This window comes from Labrus bergylta, chromosome 16 (assembly GCF_963930695.1).
Source record: "Labrus bergylta chromosome 16, fLabBer1.1, whole genome shotgun sequence".
NCBI lineage: Eukaryota > Metazoa > Chordata > Actinopteri > Labriformes > Labridae > Labrus > Labrus bergylta.
In genome coordinates, this window is record NC_089210.1 from 2,831,048 (window position 1) to 2,851,824 (window position 20,777).

Genomic DNA, 20,777 nt, shown 5'->3' on the forward strand with positions numbered 1-20,777 from the left:
ATTATTATTGATCATGATGATGATGGATTTGTTTGACAACAAATATTTTTCTACACTGACTAGCCCTCTGAAAAACGATGTTGTGCTTTGCCTCTGGTCACTTCCTGTCAGCACCTGTGTGTCCAATCAGACTCAAAGCTGATCGTTTGCTCTTACTGACGTTGTTCCCTTATTTCTTAGATCCTTGCTTGTGTTGTTCTTACTCTCTGATGTACGTCGCTTTGGATAAAAGAGTCTGATAAGTGAATTGTAGAGTTGAAGAATTATTTTGGGGGGTTTTAGCGAAAAAAAAAAAATCAAACATCCAGGGTCAAGAGTGATGGAGGTGTGGTTATAGAAATGTTCCAGGGTTAGTTTGGGGTTGTGGTAGGAGCCCAATGTGGTATCTTTTCATGTTGGGGCCCAGAGGTCCTGGTGGCACTGAAGTCCCAAAAAGTAAATGTTACCAGTGCTCACAAGATATTACAGTGACTTTGATTTAAGCCATTAAAATAAAGGTCTTGCAGCATTTCTGTCAAAAGTTTCTCCAGTCTGTTTCTGTCTAGAGATGTGACGTGGTGTTTCCAGCAGGTGGCAGTCTTCCCTAAAAAACAACAACAACTGTAGCTCAACAAAAACTCACAAAAATATTCATTTTGACTTCGACATTCAATAGCTTTATTGTGAAAAAGTCGTTCTCTTCATACACTTGCCTTAAAACTGTACAATCAATAATTTAAAAAAAGAAAGAAAAAATGGTCAGCTTGGTGTTTAAAGAAACATTCTCACACACTCTCACACACTCGCTTCGGATTATTCATCAGCTTCAGCCACAAACCAGAGTAGTGTATTACATGTTTTTTTTGTTTTTTTCCCCCTGTCATCACAACAGTCGGTTCTTTATTGAAACACTGAACACATCAGAGGGCATCCCTGAATCTCCCACCGTCCTCCACAAACATTTCAAAATGTGTCACTTAAAATGCAAAAATGTTAGCTGTGTTCAAGGAGAAACACGAGGGAGAAAGACAAAGATGGAGGTAAAACACAAAACAACAAGAGTTAAAAGACTCTGGGAGTCGACAGCAAAAATAAACACAGAGGAGGAAAACCTCTCCCTAAAGTCTTTCTCTGCTTCTTCAAACACTGGTGGTGACAAAACACAACACAAGCTGTCAGCTGATCTAAATCTCTCTCTCCCTTTAACTCCTGGACTGTAGCCATGATGAATAAAACCTTTTTTTTTTCAAACCTCATTAAGAGACCAGATCTGGTGTTTGAGAGCAGGTTTTAACTCGTTTTTATACAACTCAAATGAACATTTTGAGCACTAATTCTGACTCTGTTGCGGCTCAAAGTTTCAGTTTACCTAACCAAAAAGTCACTGGATATCAAAATACATCTAGCAGGGAACGAGCTAGGATGCTTTTTATTGCTATTTTGACACAACAAAGTGGATTCTGGCGAGCATTGTTTTCAAATTTAAAAAGTATTCAAATGTTCTGGTTCACACTGGGACGGAGGAACGATCAAGAAACTCAGTGTAATAATAAGAAGCATGGCCAAACTGCAGGCGAGGTACAGAATACTGTAACAGCAGCTGCAGTATGTTATATTTTGCTATTGTGTGAGATGTTATTCAAAAATCCTGTGAAATCAAAGTTGATTATTTGAGTATTTTAATGCCACGTCTGTCTTGGCTCGTTGCCCTTTTTCTATCTCAATCTTAATGGTATTCTAGTGTTCATCAACCACTGGATGTCGTAACTGAATCTGAAGACGCGTCCTACACTTGGGGCTTTGTTGCCTGTTTACAGGATTTGCAACAGTAATCAGCAATCAATATTGTCCCAGTATCACTCAGGCCGTCATGGCCAGTCCTGCAGTAATCTTGACTTTGGAATCAGTGGAAATTTTCCCTGAAGAGAAGAAGCTTCTCCTCGTGAGTCGAGACATGTTCAAGTCTCAAGGCAAAGATATCTGAGACGGGGGGGGGGGGGGGGGGGGGGGCTCAACTGTTCACACTGAGCTGGAGGGACCGGGTTCAGGAGGGGAAATCTATCAAACACCTGAGAGGAGAAACAAAAATCTAATCCAAATATGATGTTCAGGACAAAGCAGCCGGGATGATTCTTTATGTAATCGAAGAATAAAAGAAGGCAGAGGGCTGAGGAGGACGAGGAAACAAACCACGCTGAGCTTCCTGAGGAGGAGCGGAGGATGAAAGACAGAGGGGGGGGAAGAGAGAGAGAGAGAGAGAGAGAGAGAGAGAGAGAGAGAGAGGCGCAGCCGGGGCGTACCAATGAAGCCCTCCAGAGATCTATGAAAAGAGCATCTATTATTCAGCAGCTATGAATCATGGGACAGCAAGCAGGCGGAGGCGGTGGTGCAGATCTGAGGAGGAGGGGGGTGGGAGAAGAAAACATGCTGCGTTCGTTCCCGTGGGAGATCTAGTCAGAAAAGGTTTGGTGTTGAAAAGCAGCGACTCGGAAGAGTTCAACTGTTCAAACTTGTTTAGACTTGACTCTCGGATCAGTCCGATTATATTTTCATACGAGAACGAGACTCTGAAGCGGCACAGCGGTGACATGTTTCTGTTTTTAGAAACACCTGGTCCACCTGTTTCTGAGATGTGTCCCACTGGACTTGAACGCAGCATGGAGTGAAAACACAGCTGCTTATTCTTGAACTGTGAACTTCTCCACCACTTCTTTATCTCCAGATGAGAACGGAGTTAGTGCTCCCTGCTTACTGTCATCTGTGTACAGGAGCCCAGAATGGACGAACCAATCATCTGCTAGACATTTCTTTTGGAAAGACGGGTCGTTATCAGCTGATTAAGATCTGCAACCTCGTCATTAGACGGCTGTAAATCCTACACAGTGCTGCCTCGTGCAGATAAAACCACCAGTTTGGTCCCTTAGGTTGAAGATGAGGTAACAACAAGGGGACTTAAACACGGCTCTGTTTACTATCAACACTTCAGCACGACAACATGAGCCTTCACATTCCTCCATCCTGTCCGGGTACTCTGACCGGTTTCTGTTTTCACTCATCACAGCGTCTCCATCAGGAGCGACAGATATCTGAGCTTCTTCTCCCTCTGGCTCTAACACACGGAGACAAACGTATGAAAAACACACGAGGTCATACCGGGGGGTGGGAGGGACCCTGAAGAGGTTCTGTGACAGTTTGTGTTTTATCTAAAGGTTTTAAGATTTGGCACGGGATGGCTTAAGTTATATTCCATCCAGATCACTGATCTCTGTCGGCTTCAAATGTGAAACACTTTCTTTATTAAAAAGTGTCTTTATTAAGTGTCTCATATGACCACAGAAACTTCTCTACTGTCCAACAGGGCTGCAAGTTGTCAAAGATATAAATAATCTGTAAAAGGACAGAATCTGTTATTTTAATGATCTATAGTAGTGTTGTAGTCAAGACCACACTAACCGAGACCAGAGTGCTCCGAGACTGAGGCAAGACCAAGATCATAAATATGACTGAAAGAAAAATCCTCATCTTGTGTGCAGCGAGCGTGTCACTCACTTAGGCCGTAACACCGGGAAGGTTGTGGCCGTAACCGAGGGAAACAGATCGAATTATGACTGAAGGGCTGTTTTCCTTCTAGTCACAGAAATGACCTTGGAAAGTAGCCCCATGAGACGAGTCTGCTCGGGTCAAGTGTGATCAAAACACTCCGAAGTGAAGGGGCCAAATCTCTGAACACATTTTGGGGACTTTTGGGATTGCGGAGATTATCCTCAGCTCGCAGTGAGAAACTCAAAACAAAGCTTCGAGTGGAGTATCACTTTGAAGGAGCAGGTAGAAGGGATTATGCCGAGTGTTTTTGTGACATAAAATGTGTGTGCATGTTGCTGCTGCAGGTAACAGGTGAGAAATGACAGACAGGGGTGGGTGGGGTGGGGTGGGGGAAGAGGAGGGGTGAAATCTGAGAACATGGAGAATATTAGACTGAATGTTTGTGAGGGAAAGAGGAGGGAGTGACAGAAAAATAAATCTCTTTATATAAACCCCAAAAGCACACCCTGGGTGACACTTTCCTCCTCCATCTCCTCTGCAGACTACAACTCCCAGAATCCCTTGAGCGAAAAAAAAAAAAAAAAAAGTAACATCAAAATGTAAAACAAAAGTCGTGAGCGACCTCAGCTCACCTGTACAAAAAAGCAGCATCAGAATAAAAATACAAAGTGAGTAGAGATTAAATACTGTGGGCATCATGTTTTTTATAGGCTCCCCTAGTATCCATGGCAACAAGCATCACTGGTTCTCTCATTAAAGTATGTTGTTGTATGAATAATAATAATCTAAACTTTGTTTTAGTGGCCGTTTCAGGTGAACCTGCACATACTTTATGTTCCTTGACACCACAGAGAATTCATAATCCACTCAAGGCCCACTAACAAGTCTGGAGACAGGATCTGATTCAAGTCACGACTGGGCGATAAAACAATCTCCATGTAGGGCCAAAGTTCATGTGGGGTAACGGATAAACGTCAGACTACATTATTGGACTGAATCAAGAATTTTTGCATGTTTTAGCTGTAAAGAGAAACATGCTGAGCTCTGCTGAAAAAAAATCTCATGAGTAACATTAAGTGCTGCACTTATTAAAAGTGTTTAAATCAGTTTTTATACTCAGGCTAATTTCTTTTCATGGAGGAGATCTCTGCCGATAATTCGGCTCCTTGTCAAAAAAAACAAAAACCTAAACCTAAAAGCAAGCTGAGCGTTTGAACGATAATGAAACTGCTTCATTACTAACAGGAGTAAAAAGAAAGGTGACAGTCAACTTTGGTGCATGTTAGAAATAGAACTTGTAGAGTTTCACGATGTGATGAAGTATCAAGAAACTCGTCAAACTTGCAGCATCCTTCATAATCAGAGATTTACTATCAAATAACCGTTTTTTTCACCGTTTCTCCTAGTTCAGGTTACGCCTGAGGGGCGTCAGGGGGCGGAGTCAACTTCACCTCAAACTGGATGGAAACTTTCAGCCGTCTGGTACCCAAGATTCCCCTCCCTAAAGTGTTGTTTGTGAATCAAACAAAGACCTTTTCAAACGAGTGTTCAAACACAACCAGTTGGGGAATAAATAATGATAAGTAACGGACAGACTGCGTATTAGTGTCTCGTTCTTTAGCTTATCGGTCATTAAACATCCAATGTAGAGAGAGAAAGAAGGTGCGGATATACCCGGACAGAAAGAAACACAACACAAAAAATGAAAGGAAAGAAGTGATCTTGAGGTGATTGCACCGACACAAAGGGTGCTTCATGTCGAGGAACTGAACGTGGAGCCTTGTGAGGGATTTCTGTACACGTAGTTAGCGGACAAGGAGAGAATCCAGAGTCTCTGAATCAGGTCCGTGGAGACAAAAAATGTTTGTGGTCGTTCTGGTATTGTGAGGCGACGCTCGGGGCCCCGTCTCCACCTGGATAATATTTCTTTTAACACAAAAAGGTGAGAGGTAGTGCTCATCCATCCCTTTATCCATCATCCTGCTCTTCAGCTCTTCAGGGTTCAGGGACGCGCTGCTCCTTTTCTTTTTTAAATACCAACCTGTATATCCCGTGTGCTGATCACATGCTGTCAATCAAGTCATAGTCTCTAACCCGCTCCCCCCCTCTCAGTCTCTCCATTAGGAGATTTTACAGTTGTTGCGGGTGCAGTTCTGCGGCGGGCTCTGCGGCGGACGGATCGACTTGGAGCGCTTGAGGCTGTTGCCCTTGGAGCCGCCGGCCGGGTTCGCCAGCGAGTAGGAGCGTCCGTGCATCATGACCGCGTTCATCCCGTTGGCCATGGAGAAGGACTTGAGGTGGGACTTGATGGCGACGGGCAGCGGGAGCTTGTCGATGAGGTGGACCGGCGTGCACGACACGATGGCTCTGCAGCACAGGTCCTGCAGGCTGAACACTGCGGAGAGAGGATTAACAGTTAAGACCGTCGTGCATGTTTGAGACTGAATCTGAAAACCTGCGAGCTTTTTCTGAGTCTGTCCACCGTTAATTCTCGGAGGTTTAGAAGGACATCGCTTCAACCTGATGTCCTCGTTAATTACAGACAAAAAGGATGAGAGGCATGAGGGAGAGTTAATTAGCGCACAAGGTTATGTGTCATCCCATCAGACTGCTGTGGCACATTAGCACAGAATGACGTCTTCCTGAAGACTCAGTAAAGTGCTCTCAATCCCACTGAGATTACATTGTTGTCTAAAAAGACAGACATAACTCTTATAAACAACTCCAGACTCAGAACTGCTGCTGCTGCAAACGACACATTCTGAAACAGAGGTCAGGGCATTTACTTGATTTAGTTCCTCCTTTTCAAGGTTTACTTTAAATTTACCTGGAGATAAATGCAGATTCATTTTTTGAAACAGAAACACAGCTTTCAGTCACTCCATTATTCTTGCTTTTATTCCACTTTTTCATTGTTGTTAAATCAGGGATAATGCAGGAAGGAGTCTTAAAACATTTTGGTTTTAAGACGAGAGAGAGAGGGAGAGAAGAGAAGAGAGAGAAGAGAGAGAGAAGAGAAGAGAGAGAAGAGAAGAGAGAGGGGGAGAAGAAAAGAGAGAGAGAAGAGAGAGGGAGAGAGAAGAGAAGAGATTCAGGCAGGATTCGAACCCAGGCCACCCGCTCAGAGGACTACAGCCTACATGGGGCACCCAAACTAACCACTCGACCACCGGTGCCCCCTCTGAAGAGTTTTTGTTTAGATCCTCTAAATAAGGTCAGAGATTTCTCCATCATGTAAGATGTTCATGTTCTGATTTATTAAGTTTGTACTTCGAGCAGCTGGTGCAACCCTGTGCTGCTGTCAACATGTTACAGAAGCTTTTGTTCCAAGCTTGGAAATCTTTTTTTTTTTTTTATAATTTTGGTCACAGAGTTTCCATTGTTTCCCGTCCACTCACCTCTGTTGGGCTTCCAGAACTTCTCCATGCCGTGCCTCATCAGGACGATCCGCGACAGCTCCGTGAAGGACTCGATGACGTTGAAGTTGCAGAGAGGGCTCACCTCGAAGAAGGTCATGCCGTTCTTCTCGGCGTACGCCCTCGCCTGCTCGGTGGGAACTTGCCTCTTGAAGGCCAGGTGCAGGCGGTTGCCGACAAGGATTCGAGGCACGCCTGGAGCATGCTGGGAGGGAAAAAAAACAATCAAACAAAGGACAGAGCTCGTAGATGTTAGGCGATGAAAGAAACTTCCTGAAGGGTAACGTTGTTTCTCCCTGTAACATTAAAAACGAACCCAACAAAAAAACAAGACCTGAACTCTTAAGTGTCATGAAATACGGCATGACATCACAATAAGGACATTATATCTCAGTAGATGAAATACTTGTATTACTTGTAACAAGCAATTCAGGATTTATTTGTTGCTTTTGATATCTTAAAATCAGATGTGTTTTGACCAGAAATTAGACAAATACACTCCAAGTTTTTTGCAGTGTATTTGAAGAAAATGATAGCTGTGCGGCCTCTCCAGATGATTCAAAGTGTGTGACAGAGAAAGACAGTGAATGAAAGATGCAACATTCATACAGAGCGAGCAGCAGAGGCTTGTTATTAATTCAACAAGCTCAAAGAGGCAGCGTGTATCTCATTCCTGCCACTCAGGCTCATGTCTCTCTAATTCATCCCCGTCTGTTCTGACTAACTGGATGAAACATGATGGCAGCAAAAGGTCGACCTCCTCTCTCCTCCTTCTCTCCCCCTGACTGTCACCTTTCATCAGCCTCTCCTCAAGACAGTCCTCCCTGCTGCCTTTTCATGCTCCGAGTCTCTGCACAGAGGTCGGTCCTGTTCCAGCTGCTGCAGCAGAGGAAACTGTTTCAGCTTCAGCAGCATGATGATGGTGAAGGCTGAAAAGCAGCGGCATCTTTGCACTGACTTTGTATGAACTTGTGCCGTTTGAATAAATTCCTTCACCCAGTCTAAACACCACTTTGCTAATGTTCTGACTACTCAAAGCGCTTTGTAAATGTCTCCCTGAGTCATGACTGTCTACAATGAGTGAGAAGATTATTCATTTCAGAGTCTGTGCCCTGAGGACTGCCTGTCGACACCCATTCAACCTTCTTCATACAGACACTTTTACTCTTCTCCCTCTTTCTACCTAAGTTCAGTTTTAAAAGCTGCCGACCACATCGCGTCCATGGAGGTGGAGCAGGAAAGAGCAAACTGAAACATGCATTCCACAGGCTGAAAATATCACTGCACACAACCACACACACACAGGACACGGACATCCTCTTTTTTCCAAGTCAGCAGGAAGGACATGATGAGTGTGGCCCACACACCGACACACAGAAACACACACACACGCGTATATGTGGTCGTCTTTAAGTGGTTCACTTAACTCCCTCTATTGACCTTTTGTTCCATCTAATAAAACTGGAACATTTTTCTTTGAGCTGAGGTCCAAGAGCAAAAAGATGAAATCATCGCAGCCCTGCAGCATCGTGTGGATATTCAGCTGGATTGTTGTAACATTTTACAGAATAAATAATTAATTAAATAGATCAACTATCACCTCAGAGTGAAGGTGTCTGTATCCGCTGAAAACCTGCTCTCTGTGTGGTGCATCTAATTTTGCAATAACATCTTTCAGGGTGGCAGTGAAAGCTCCTTCAGCTTCCATACTTTTGGCCGCACTGGGACTTGAACCACCGACCCTCTGGTTCCCAACCCAAGTCCCTACACATATGTTACTATGTATTTGTACTCTGTTTATAAACCAGTAAGTCATTATTTGTTGTTTTGCTGCACCGCATCCCGAGAAAATAAATCTCAGTCTGGGTGGGTCCTCCCTGCTAAAATAAAGGATACATCAAATAAAAACTCACCTCATCAATCTCTCGGATCCACCTGTCGATTCCATCAAAGGACCACCGATTGGTGATGTCATACACCAGCAAGATCCCCTGTACACACACACACACACACATACACACACAGTAAACAGCTAGTCTCAGAGCAGCAAAGTAAATTATCATTTTGATCATTACAGTCAACAGAGAAACCCGCTGTCTGTTTTCTCTCTGAGGAAAATTTGGACCTCGAGATTGAGAACAATTTTAAGTCAGGATGAGTGAAGTTGTCTTTTCCTCACCTGAGCCCCGCGTGAATACGAGCGAAAGATGGTGCAGAACCTCCCCTGTCCCGAGGTGTCCCTGAGGAGGAAAAGAAAAAAAGACAAACAGAAAGATAAATAGTCGGCTCAGATCTTTTTTTTTTTAAGGTTTCAGCTTTGAGGACAAAACTTTGGCTTGAAAACTAGTCTGACTCTTTCATCCAAAGATCTCTTCATCAGTTCTGGCAGAGGCAGCGGGGAGCTAACTTTCATGTAGCGACTCGGAGAAGCAGACTGCTCTCCAAACTGAACACAACAAGCCCGACGCCTTGAATAAATTCACATTGATCACCAATATCCTTGTAGTTAAAAAAAAAAGAAAAAAGAAAAATAACAGATGGAAGCAGCAGACCACTAACTCCTGTGTTGTCTTTGGGGATCCTTTGGCCACATTGTCCAACACTGTTACGAACCCTCTGAGCCTGTCCTTTACAGAAACAAGCACATTAGTGGATGTACTTTGGTCGGGGACATTTGCCCAAAAGGATTATGTTGTTATAGCTTGCTAACAGCTGCCAGCTAAAGCAGAATACTGGATGAGATCAGGGCACAGGTTTAAAAAATACCAGAATCCCCCATTGTGTTGGTTTTGTTTGTACTGCATAGTGTGAATGAACAGTGCTTTTGTTTGGGACTATTTTCAGGTGTGGATTAATCCACATTTGGTTGTAGATTAGAGGGTCGGTTTAGTATTTGGGACGCAGCAGGACGGTGACTGTGTACACAACAGCGTGTAGACACAGATGGCAGAAAAGACAGAAATGGAAACCAAGCAGACGATGAAGCTAAGAGTGTGAGCGAGAGAAAGAAAATCCAGACTGTGAATCAAACATAGGACGGAGAGGGGAGGAGAGGAGAGGAGAGGGAGGAGAGGAGAGGAGAGGAGAGAGAGGAGAAGAGAGAAAGGAGGGAAGAGGAGGAGGAGAGGAGAGGAGAGGGAGGAGAGGAGAGGAGAGGACAGAGAGGAGAGGAGAGGAGAGGAGAGGAGAGGAGAGGAGAGGAGAGGAGAGGAGAGGACAGGACAGAGAGGAGAGGAGAGGACAGAGAGGAGAGGAGAGAGAGGAGAGGAGAGGACAGAGAGGAGAGGAGAGGAGAGAGAGGAGAGGAGAGGAGAGATTCTCCATCATTACGCTGCCTCTAAACTTTTGTCTCCACCTGGAAGACGAGGCTACTGAAAGCTGCAGTGCTGTTGCTGTATCGTGTTGCTGCTGTGTTAAAAACGCAATTTGTTTCCACTCAATGCAACTGAGAATTCATCAACATGTTTTTGGTTCAGCAGTGATGTTCGCTTACCAAAGCTCCAGCTTCACTCTCCTCCCGTCCAGAAGGATGGTGGTGGTTTTGTAGTCGATACCTGGAGAGACAGAGGACGAGAGACAGAGGCAGGGATTAGACAACTAGACAATATCATGACAGCAGAGCGATAGGAGACGAGCCGACACAATGACTCATCGTCTATCTGAGCCCCTTCAGAGAGCTGTTATTATCAGCTGTGTATGTACGGCTGACGACACCACAACAGGACAGATCTTTTATTTCATCTGACTGTAATACATGACTTTGTTCCAAATCCATAAACAACATTACTGCAGGATCAACCCTACACCTACAGGTGGAGACCAGGCCCTACAAGTGTATCAAACAGTCAGAAAATGACTTGGGACCATGGAGGTCTGGACAGGAGTTTATGTCAATCCATCTAAAGAGATTTTTAAAACCTAAAAGACCAACATTGCTTTCCAAGAATTACACTGCAGGTGCGCTCGAACCACTTAAGCGCTTAAAAATAAGAAGTGAAGAAAGTAACTCTTTAAACTTTGACTTTTTAAATCCAATGGTGAGTGTTTTGAATCCCACATTTATTGTTTAACAGTCATTGTATAAGCAGCGGCGTTCAGCCTCAGGCAGCTGACAAAACCCGCCTGACTGCTACACCTGTCGTCCTGCAGCTCCGTGTCTCCACACGCTCACCTCACCCGCCGTCACCAGGCTCCTGTGTCTTTCACTGAATCTGGTACCACCTAAGGCCAAACAGGTGAACCGCAGTGTTTGCACAAACCCGGAAGATGTTTTTCTTTTTGCTAAGCACCAGATTAACGCACGATTGTGTAAAACTTGTTAGGAAATTCATCTCGCCCTGCCCCGACATGCTAACCAGCTAAGTGGTGTTTGAATGACTTTCAACTTAAGCCATGAGTTTAACTACTGCGGGCGCGCTCAGTCTTTGTTTGACAGGCTGCTTTAAGAATAAGGCTGGTATGTTTCTGTTCCTTTTTTGTTATAAAACCCACAATAAAAGTATTTTAATTACAAGTATGAGATGTATCACAGCTCAATGCATCTTATTCCTCTTTGTCATGAGCTCAATTCTTCTTGAAATCCAATAAAACCTTGTGGGAAAATGTACCACAATAGTACACCCCGACAAATGTCTGTTTCAGTTAAGTTGAAATGAAAAGAAAAGCACAGAGCTGCAAAGATGAGCAAATTAAAAGACAAGTAAATAGCTGGAAACAAAATGTCATAATCGGCTGGTTTCAGCTTCACAAAATGTGATGAATTGCTGCTTATCTTGTCATTCATGACATTAAGTGAAGTAAGTGTCTTGGTTTTGGTCTGTAAATTGGACAGAGAAGCAATTTTGTGTCTGCACCAAGAAAGTTGTTACAAGCCTTTCTTTGCAGTTTTGAATGGGTTAGGGTTTTACCAATTTGAAAGGTCTCTGCAGATTAATGGATGATTTAAAAACATATCTGCAGCCCTACTACAGCTGTTTTAGCCAAATATTGGGGGGTTTTTGGGGTTAATTTTGGGCTTTCTACATCTTCATCCTGAGAATGGACAAGAAACCAGGGAGAGAGAGAGAGTGTGGAACGACATGCGGGAAAGGAGCCACAGGTGGGACACAAATCAAGGCCGCCCGCTAGGAGGACTGTAGCCTCTGAACGTGGGGTACAACCACCAAACCATTAGTCACCGGCAACCAGATCCTTATGTCTTCTGAGCCACTTTTGAGTATTTAGTTAACCTTGTTGGTCTAATTTCTTGATATTTGAATACGATTTTCAAAAGTGATATTTGTTAGTTTACTGACAAATTCAACAATTCTTTCCATCTCTAGCTTTACTCAACAAAGCCTTGCACTGCCTTCAAACAGATTGTTTTCCTTTCTGCTTCAGTATACAAAAATGAAGACTCCTGGGAGAGAGACCTTAGCATTACATCTATTTCCCAGACTCTCACACATGACTGCCTCAGCCTCTGGCAGGTAGCAGCTGCTGGCTAACAACATTAGCAATATCTTCCAATTTTCCAGGCAGCAAAAAGCTGCTGTTGGCCTAAAGTGCTGAGCTCAGCCTGGCCTAATTTAATTGGAGTGAGTGCAGGGCTTCGTACCAAGTGGCTCCTCTCCTCCCGTTGCCAAGGCTCACTTAGATATCCCAGATAATCAATAGCTTCTCTGATGTCTCTGATGTCTTAGCTGAACGCTGCTGCGGCTGCGGCTGCTTCTATTCTGGGAGGCTGATTTTGTTTGTTCTGTGGACGTGCTCAAAGCTGCATGACGCGTTTCATGTTTTGTGTAACTGTGTCAGAGAGGCAGCGATTTAAGTCGGCGGTAATGAGATGATTTTCTTTGTCACTGTGCAAAACAATGAGCCCAGGAGGAGCATCCGGGCAGTAAATGTAATGATACATTTAATGATAAGTATATTTTTTTTTACATAAATCAAAGCAGATGATTACATTTATTTCCTGCAACTGGTGAAAGCAACCACTAAGATCTCTGTACACGTTATGAAACTGCTGCTGCATTATCTTCTCTGTTCCCCAGTAAGTTTCTCTCAGCTCGTTTGATTCTACTGAAATGCACATAGCAATGATATAAAGGCAAATATTCTCATTATAGCACCGTATAGCTGACTCTTTTATCTTTGTCAGTCACTTCGGCATCGTTATCTTTACATCATCTCTTGCCTCAGGAGACCCCCTGTCCCCTCTCCCGCCTGACAGGGATCGTCTCCAGCTGTGAGCTGCATGTGTGTGAACAACCAGATCAACCAGGAGGATTTCAGGGGCAGTCCTCCTGAAATTTCAGGGAGGCATGTGTGAAAACAGCTGAAGAGATTGTTGTATTCTTTGGCCCAACTTTACCAACATACCAAAACCATAAAACTCTAATTAGCCAACAGCACACATTTTAAGTTTTGCAAGACTACCTCTGACTTTTGTTTCCTTTATGGAAGCCAACAAAACAAGTACATTTTGAGATCAATTTTTGGTGTGAAATAATCTCAGATCTTATATCCATATGCCCTACAATGAGTAAACAAGGAGACAAAATGCAGCTCCGAAAAAGTTACTACTTTATGTGGTGTGTAGCTTTAAAAAATACAAGAACAAATAAAAAAAACCTAGAGCAGCACCTAGAACGGCAAACACTGTAAATGTGTTGTTACCATGGGTAACCAGTGAATATGAATTACTTTACATGTGCAGGTGTGAAAAACATGTCAACGTTGTGAAGGAAGACAGGAAGCTGAGAAGGAGAAAAAACGGAAAGGAAAAGACTGCAGTGAGACTCGGTGTACAGTTAAGCTCTGTTAATATTGAACCTTCAGTGTGTCAGTCTGTGCATCTTTCAGGAGGATTAAATCAGGTTCAGCTTTTCATTTACCTATCAACCCTCTAAATCCCCCCTCCCCCCCTCCCCAGAGCAGTGTGTTTGTGTGTCTGAGGGGGGTTATCTCTGAGCTGGCCTGCATCCAGAGATAACTGTTGTGTAAGGATATGCAACTGTCAACACAGCCAGTCACTGCTGCGGAGGAACAATGGGCCGCCGTGCCTGCCTGACCCCTGGGGAATATTCCTTTGTTAGTGTGTGCTGAATGAAAAAAAAAAAAAAAAAAAACATTTAAGAGTCCCACTTGTCTAGCAGCTGCTCTGAAAAGTGTCTTTTCAGCCTGATTTTGCATTTTAATTGGCTCCAAGGCTGGCGTTATCTGATGGCTCACATCCACCGAGTGTGAAATTCAAAACCTTATTACAGTGTCTCACATGAATCTTTAGATCCACTCGGATTTCTTTGTCACCCCCAACACGCCGAAGCTCGCCTTTTTAAGCAATCAGAAAATGGTTTTCATCGGCAAGGAGGTAAAAAAAAAAAATCCTGTCAAGAAGGGTCTGAATTATTCCAAACAGAAAAGACAACCGAGAACGAGGTGGGGTTTGTAATAACCAGAAAAGTGAAGAAAATAGCGACTTTGTCCTCCCATCATAAAATGATCTGATAGGTATGAGACCATTATGAAAAAAACACTGAAAATAATCAATCAGAAATGTTTTATGATTAGCTACAACTAATAACTAGATTAATTGATTCGTTATCAATAGCTTCGGTCATTTAGCAAAAAAAAAAAAAGTCTTTTGCAACTTTGCAGATGCTAACTTCCTGTTTACAGTTCTTTGTCAATTAAAACTTGGGTCCATAAATAAACAAATTATCAATAATATAAATAATATAAAGTGCAACACCCATTCATACACATTTATACGCCCAAGAGGAAGCAGCGGGAGCAACTTGGGGTTAAGCGTCTTGCCCAAGGACTCATTGGACATGAGGCTGCAGGAGCCGGGGATTGAACCCCCGACCAACCAGCAACAATTCTACATCAACATCTTTGACAAGGACAAGTATGACACCTTTGCTAAAACGAAAAGTCATATATAACGTTTCTAGAAAGTTATTTATGGACCAATTTTTGCCCTTTGTTGGATAGAACAGCTGGAGAGAGACAGGAAATGTTGTGAGGAGAGAGTAGGGGGTCGACATGAGGAAAAGGGTCGAGGTTGGATTCAAACCTACAGCCTACTGCGACGAGGACTAAAGCCTCTGTACGCGCATGCAACATAACCACTAGGCCATATATAATAAAGAAAACAATCACTGATCACTGAAGAAGGAAAATTACAGATAAATCCAGCTGGCTGCCCCGACATCTTTCAGGGAACCAATCATAACCTCCGGATGATGTCATCCAATTAAATACAGCTCTTCTGTCCTGATTTTCTCCTCTTGAAATATTTAGGCCCCTTACATGAATTCCCCTCCCTGCTAACCTCTCACTGCCAGAGGGATGGAAATCAATAGCAGAGCTTCTGTCTGCACAAACATCTTGGCTGAAGCGCGTTCAGCTGCGTTCCACTCTGCCCTCCATATTTAATGAAGCCTGCTTCAAGGCTTTTCATGTTGCCCGCATCAATTAGGACCTCGTCCTCTTTCAGCGAGCTTCCAGGAGCTGAGCAGGCTCACATATTTAAAGAGTTGATCATTTGAAGAATGACAAATTGTCCGTTGGCAGACTACTCAGAAACCTCCATGACGGACGGACACCACATATAGAAGACGTACAAAGAAGTGTTTTTTTTTTAATGTTGCCAACCTTGGTCTCGTTTGTTTCAGGCCCCGTTTAGGCACCAACACGGTTTTAAGAGTATCTATTTAGCACTAGTATCGTAAAAAAAACCTGACCGATACCGGACCCTAATCATGACCCAAGCATCATGAATCGCATTGCATCATGAGTCGAGTGTATTGTTGCATCCTGATTCTGCTCACAACTTCTTATTTCTTAATAAATATTGATGTATGACAAAAAGAAAACTCCTGCACACTACTCTTGCTCGACATTGTGGGAACCGACTTAACAAAGGTTCAGAGAGAGCGAAACAAAATGTTGAGATCTTTTCTGATGAATTGGTGATGCTGAGCAAGAGTAGTGCAGGATTTTTTCTTTTTAAATGTGACAGTTTTATGGTCTGCACACCTTCTTCATGAGATGGTTGGCTGTGCGAACACCTCCTTTTAAAACATTTCTTAATTGTAGCAATGACCTCCTCTCTGAATCATTTACCTGCTGCAATCAAACAGTTTGCACAGGGCAGTCTGAAAACACTCATGACCGTCCGGGGTCTTCATACTGCTGAGAAATACCAACAGGCAGCACCACCCTTTAGTCGATTTCCTCGTGTGATAAGCACTGGTGAAAAGGGGTCATTCTGCTGACTGATGTATTTTTCATGAACTTCTTTCATCCTCAGGGAAGAAGATGGAAATCTGCTTCATCTCACAAACTAAATGGATACTTATGGCATCTCTGACCAGGATCATTTCCATGAGGAAAACATAAGCACACATGTAATTCATGAGCACATTTTACATTTCAAATATTAGCAACCGTGCAGCAGCTTTTATCCCAAGTGGACTAAAGTGAAGGAGAGTCTAATCACATGCTTGTAATGGATGCACTCTCATCCTTTCTGTCCGGCTATGCGCTCTATTAATGTTTCCTGACAACTACCCTATTTCAGCAGGACCAGAAGGACGCCAGTGATTCAGGGTTTATTCAGAAATGTGATAGCTGAACATAGTTATAAATAACCCTGTGATATCTAAACAGATATTGCTGAAATTATTGCAAATCAGACTCTAAGATTTGCTCTTGTTCGTTTGGTGTCTGTTTTGATGTTATGTTGATAAAGTTGTGAAAAATATGATAATGCGTCTGTACATTTTGTTTTATTTTAAAATTGACCGGACACTCTGTGTGGTTTCTTGTCTGACTTCCTGTCCGAGGAGTTGTGTGTGTGCAGCGTGCGTCGTCGAAAAAGGACTCGCAGTGTATTTGAACGAGGCTCTGTAGACGGACCATGACACTTGCTGCGCACTGACAGACCGTGGCGTTCACAGATTATGTGGAAATTGGCAGCAACAGTGAGAATTATTTCTGCATTTTTTGATGGCATTGTAATGAAGCTTTCACAACAGAGATACTTTTTTCAACATACCCAACAACAATAACACATATTGTAATAAAGTGTACATAACGTGTATCAGTTTTTGTAAAAACCAAACCAAACGGTGATTGATTTACTCCGACCCACAAGGCTGTTGTTACATTTTTACATGAATTATTCCTTCTTTTCCGTTGGGGGAAATGCAGTTCAAGCGAGTAATTTAATTATTTAAAGAAACAAGGGAAAAGGGGGAGCAAAAAAAGGGAGAGCCGCTTGTATATTCGCTGCAGCAATGTGCTATTTATAAAGACAAAGCCATGTAGAGATTGAGGTTTCTTGACGCTGAACATAAAGAAACAGACTGCTGCATCATGCCTTGTTTTGTGAATGAACTGTAATTAACTGATTCTTACCTGAAAGGAAGATTAAGATCACAACATCCAACAGTAATGTATGAATCATTTGTATCAAAGGGACTACAACAAATTAAAAAACTGCTCTGCTGTTTTCTATCCGATCCTGTTCTCAGGCTTCCCTTTTATAGAAGTTGGAGATTGTGGGTACATGTGTTACAGCAGCCACAGCCCACCAGCTCACTGCAGCAGCAGGCAGTGATCACATAGAGGCTCTCAGCCCCGGAGCAATGGCAGCAGGAGAGCCAGGTGATCTGAGCTCCTACACCCAGGGAGACATCATCAGACTGGGAACAGCTCCATCAGCCTCCCCCCCCTCACAGCATGCTGTTGTTTTAATGGACCTACTCTGAAGTTGCAAATGACAACCACTTAGAAATATCGTTATAATTCAATTAACCTTAGTTATGTTCAAATCAATTTCTCATGGGGATGGAGCAAACATTTGCATCTATAGCTAAGCAGCCTTAAGCCGGAATACATGTGCATTCATGTCTTAAAAGTACCAAAGAATATTGCTTGTTAGGTTTGCACTGTTCTATCTTTACTGGCCAACATCTGTACACTGGTGGAACTGTTATGGAGAAATACAATATTCCTGTTTTGGGGTGTAAATGATTTAGATAGAAAAAGTGAAGGAAATCCTCCTGTAGATTGCTTCAAATGGCAGCCATTGAAAGGTCTATCTCTGTAAAACTTCGGTCAGTGGCAAAAAAATCTTTGTAACATACTTTGATAACATTTACTTTAAAGGATTATGCTGCGGTCATTGCAGCCTGTTTTGCCAGATGCCATTCCAGTGGAGTTAGTTCAGTTTTAACCTACTGGGAATTTATAAATCATGTTTAAAAAAAAGTTTAAAAACGAGTTCTTTAAGGAAAGAAGTCTGCTTCACGCTGGTGGTGATGATGTTGTTTGGAAAATATTCAGTGTTTAAAGTACAGGTCCAACACGTTGCCTCATTTTAGACGATGAGGTCATGAAAACTATTGTTCATAGAGACATACTTCCCACTACCTCAACAACAATGTACATACAGTCATGACTGTGTGACTGTATGAATGCTGTATGTGATGAGTGTCACAGGGTTCATTGTGTAGTCTCCAGAGTGCCACACAACAAAAGGAGCAGCTAGTATTTTCAGGACTTTTGTGACGAGCAAACATGACATAACACATGGAGCTGATCATGAAAAGAGGGGCAAAACAGAGGCAACTGATCCCAATCAGCTGAGAAAAGAGTGACTCACCACTACTGTATGCATATGGTGACTCGGCTGATCCATCCTGCAGGCTGTCCAGGATCTCTCCTTTGCCCACATCGCTGTCTCCGACCAGGAGGAACTTGAGCAGGTAGTCGTAGCTTTTCACCGGGCTGCCCTGGCTGCCCATCGTGTCAAGGATGGGTAACCAGCAAACCAACCCCTCTTGTGTGTTACGTTACTCACTTGATCCAAAACAAAGGTTAAGTTTGTTGTGCCATGAAGTTGCTGAATCAGGGTCCAAGAGCATACCGTCCTTGTGTGGCAGGTAACTTTAACAATCTACCAATAAAGTAGGGAGTTTACAGACTGGGGGGGGGGGGTTAAAAAAAGACACAGAATCAAAGGAATGTCCGTCTTGAAAAACACATTTTGTTCCAAAAATCCAGGCAAAGAGCAAAAAAATCCTTATAGCTGAAATTGAAAATAGTTTGGTACTCAGTGGTGCACAAAACTTCTGCAAACACTCAGACTGTCAGTTTATAGAGATGTGAAACCACAACAACTCTGAGGTTAAAGTTTGGTCTTGAGTTAAAAAAACAAAACAAAACAAAACACCTTAATCTTAGTGACAGATTAATAATCTATTAAGGATTAAGAGCAAAGACATTCAAAATGTAACTACATCTGTGGCTGGCTCCAACAAAGTCCATGTAGGAAAGAAGAACATGCTTATTGCCTGGTGTGGTGATTATAATAATCCAAGTGGGTTTAATACAGATTTGAGCATGTATATTTATGATGTGATGCTTTTTTTGGCAAGCAAGTCAACTAACAAAGCTTGAATGTGTTTTGTTTTCCATTAAAAGAAGCTTGCTGGCTGAATTTAGCAGAGGAACAACGAGCTAGCCCTGCCAGGTAGCTAGCTAGCCAGTTAGCATAGCAAGTGCTACTGGTACCAGCGGAGATAATTATCTAAAGCCGCTGTTTGTGGTTGTGCGTAATGCCACGCAACACACAGTTAGATATAATATTGCAGGGAAACTTCCGACTAAATGGATATAGAATAAATACTTAAAAGGAAGCTAAGTGCTAACTTAGCTGGTGTTTCAACTTCAACGGACATCCGTGTAATCTGAGGCCCCCTTGTCTTCGTTCAGTCCGGGTGACAAAGATTCCCGTAACTTCAACGCGTCGTATCGGTCGTATCCAGAAGACAACGGTATTTTCCGCGGTGCTTTTTGCGTCCAGTCCAAGTCTCTGTGGATGTACTCACTGATCTCGATCGGTAATCGTTCCAATTTTCTCCATAATATCCACTTATAATCACAGCTGTGGCTCCTCAACGCCGCACAACAACACTGCTGACAGATCGGCTGCTGCCCACAGTCGCCCCTCTCTCTCTCTGTTCCCGCCCTCTGACTCCACGCCCCGCCCCCCCGACTCAGCGATTGGACGATGTGTCCACCGTGACTCACGAAATGCCAAGCACTGGCGGAACAAAACGTCCGTCAACATTTGCTGTAAACAACACGCAGATGGCAAGGGGAACATGAACAACAAAGATGATGCATTTCTCTCACTGAATAGCTCCAGAACAAAGACAAATACTTATTTTCACGTCCAAAGAACATGATTAGATTAAAGCTTTTAAATTTAGTTGTTGATTATAATTAAAATAATGACGTTTTGGGCCTTAAGTGAATTAAAAAATATGTTATTTTGTGGGGATTTTTTTTGACTTGCAGTCATAGAGAACCCTTTTTAATTAAATATCCCAATTATGAGAGACACAAAGTAAATCAACACATCATTCTGTTATTCCTGAAATACTGGACCGTCTCTTCAAACAATACAGACATATTTTTTGGCATAACCACTTTCAATTTCACATGTCAGATAATAATTACTTATTTTGAATCATCAAACTGATTTGTGGAAGAAAGAAAACGTCTTCTTAAGCCATTTATCATAGCATGTGGGAGATATAAATATTAATAAGCTGTGTGACGTACAGTTGTGTGTATTTGTTGCTATTATGTGTCTAATCTGTTTGTGTAACACCATGACTCACCCGGCTGGTAAGCTGTGCCAGAACAACCTGCTGATCAACGCCAACTCACATAATGAATGAAACATACAGACATCAGCTTGACAGGCAGCTAAAAGGTAATATGATGAGTAGAGCACATTTTCAGTAATAACAGGTTGTGTAAAATATCAGAATTTCC

At 42.8% G+C, this 20,777-nt stretch overlaps 1 protein-coding gene across 1 annotated transcript; it reads right to left on the bottom strand.

Moving 5' to 3' along the window:
- Positions 1-629: 629 nt before the first annotated feature.
- LOC109994101 (RAB40c, member RAS oncogene family) lies at positions 630-19,939 on the bottom strand. Its single transcript, XM_020647270.3, has 6 exons — positions 18,595-19,939; positions 10,432-10,492; positions 9,118-9,178; positions 8,852-8,929; positions 6,921-7,143; positions 630-5,917 (listed from the first exon to the last, which is right to left on the bottom strand). The coding sequence occupies exons 1-6, from the start codon at positions 18,734-18,736 to the stop codon at positions 5,643-5,645; spliced, it is 840 nt and encodes a 279-aa protein (XP_020502926.1). The 5' UTR covers positions 18,737-19,939; the 3' UTR covers positions 630-5,642.
- Positions 19,940-20,777: the final 838 nt, after the last annotated feature.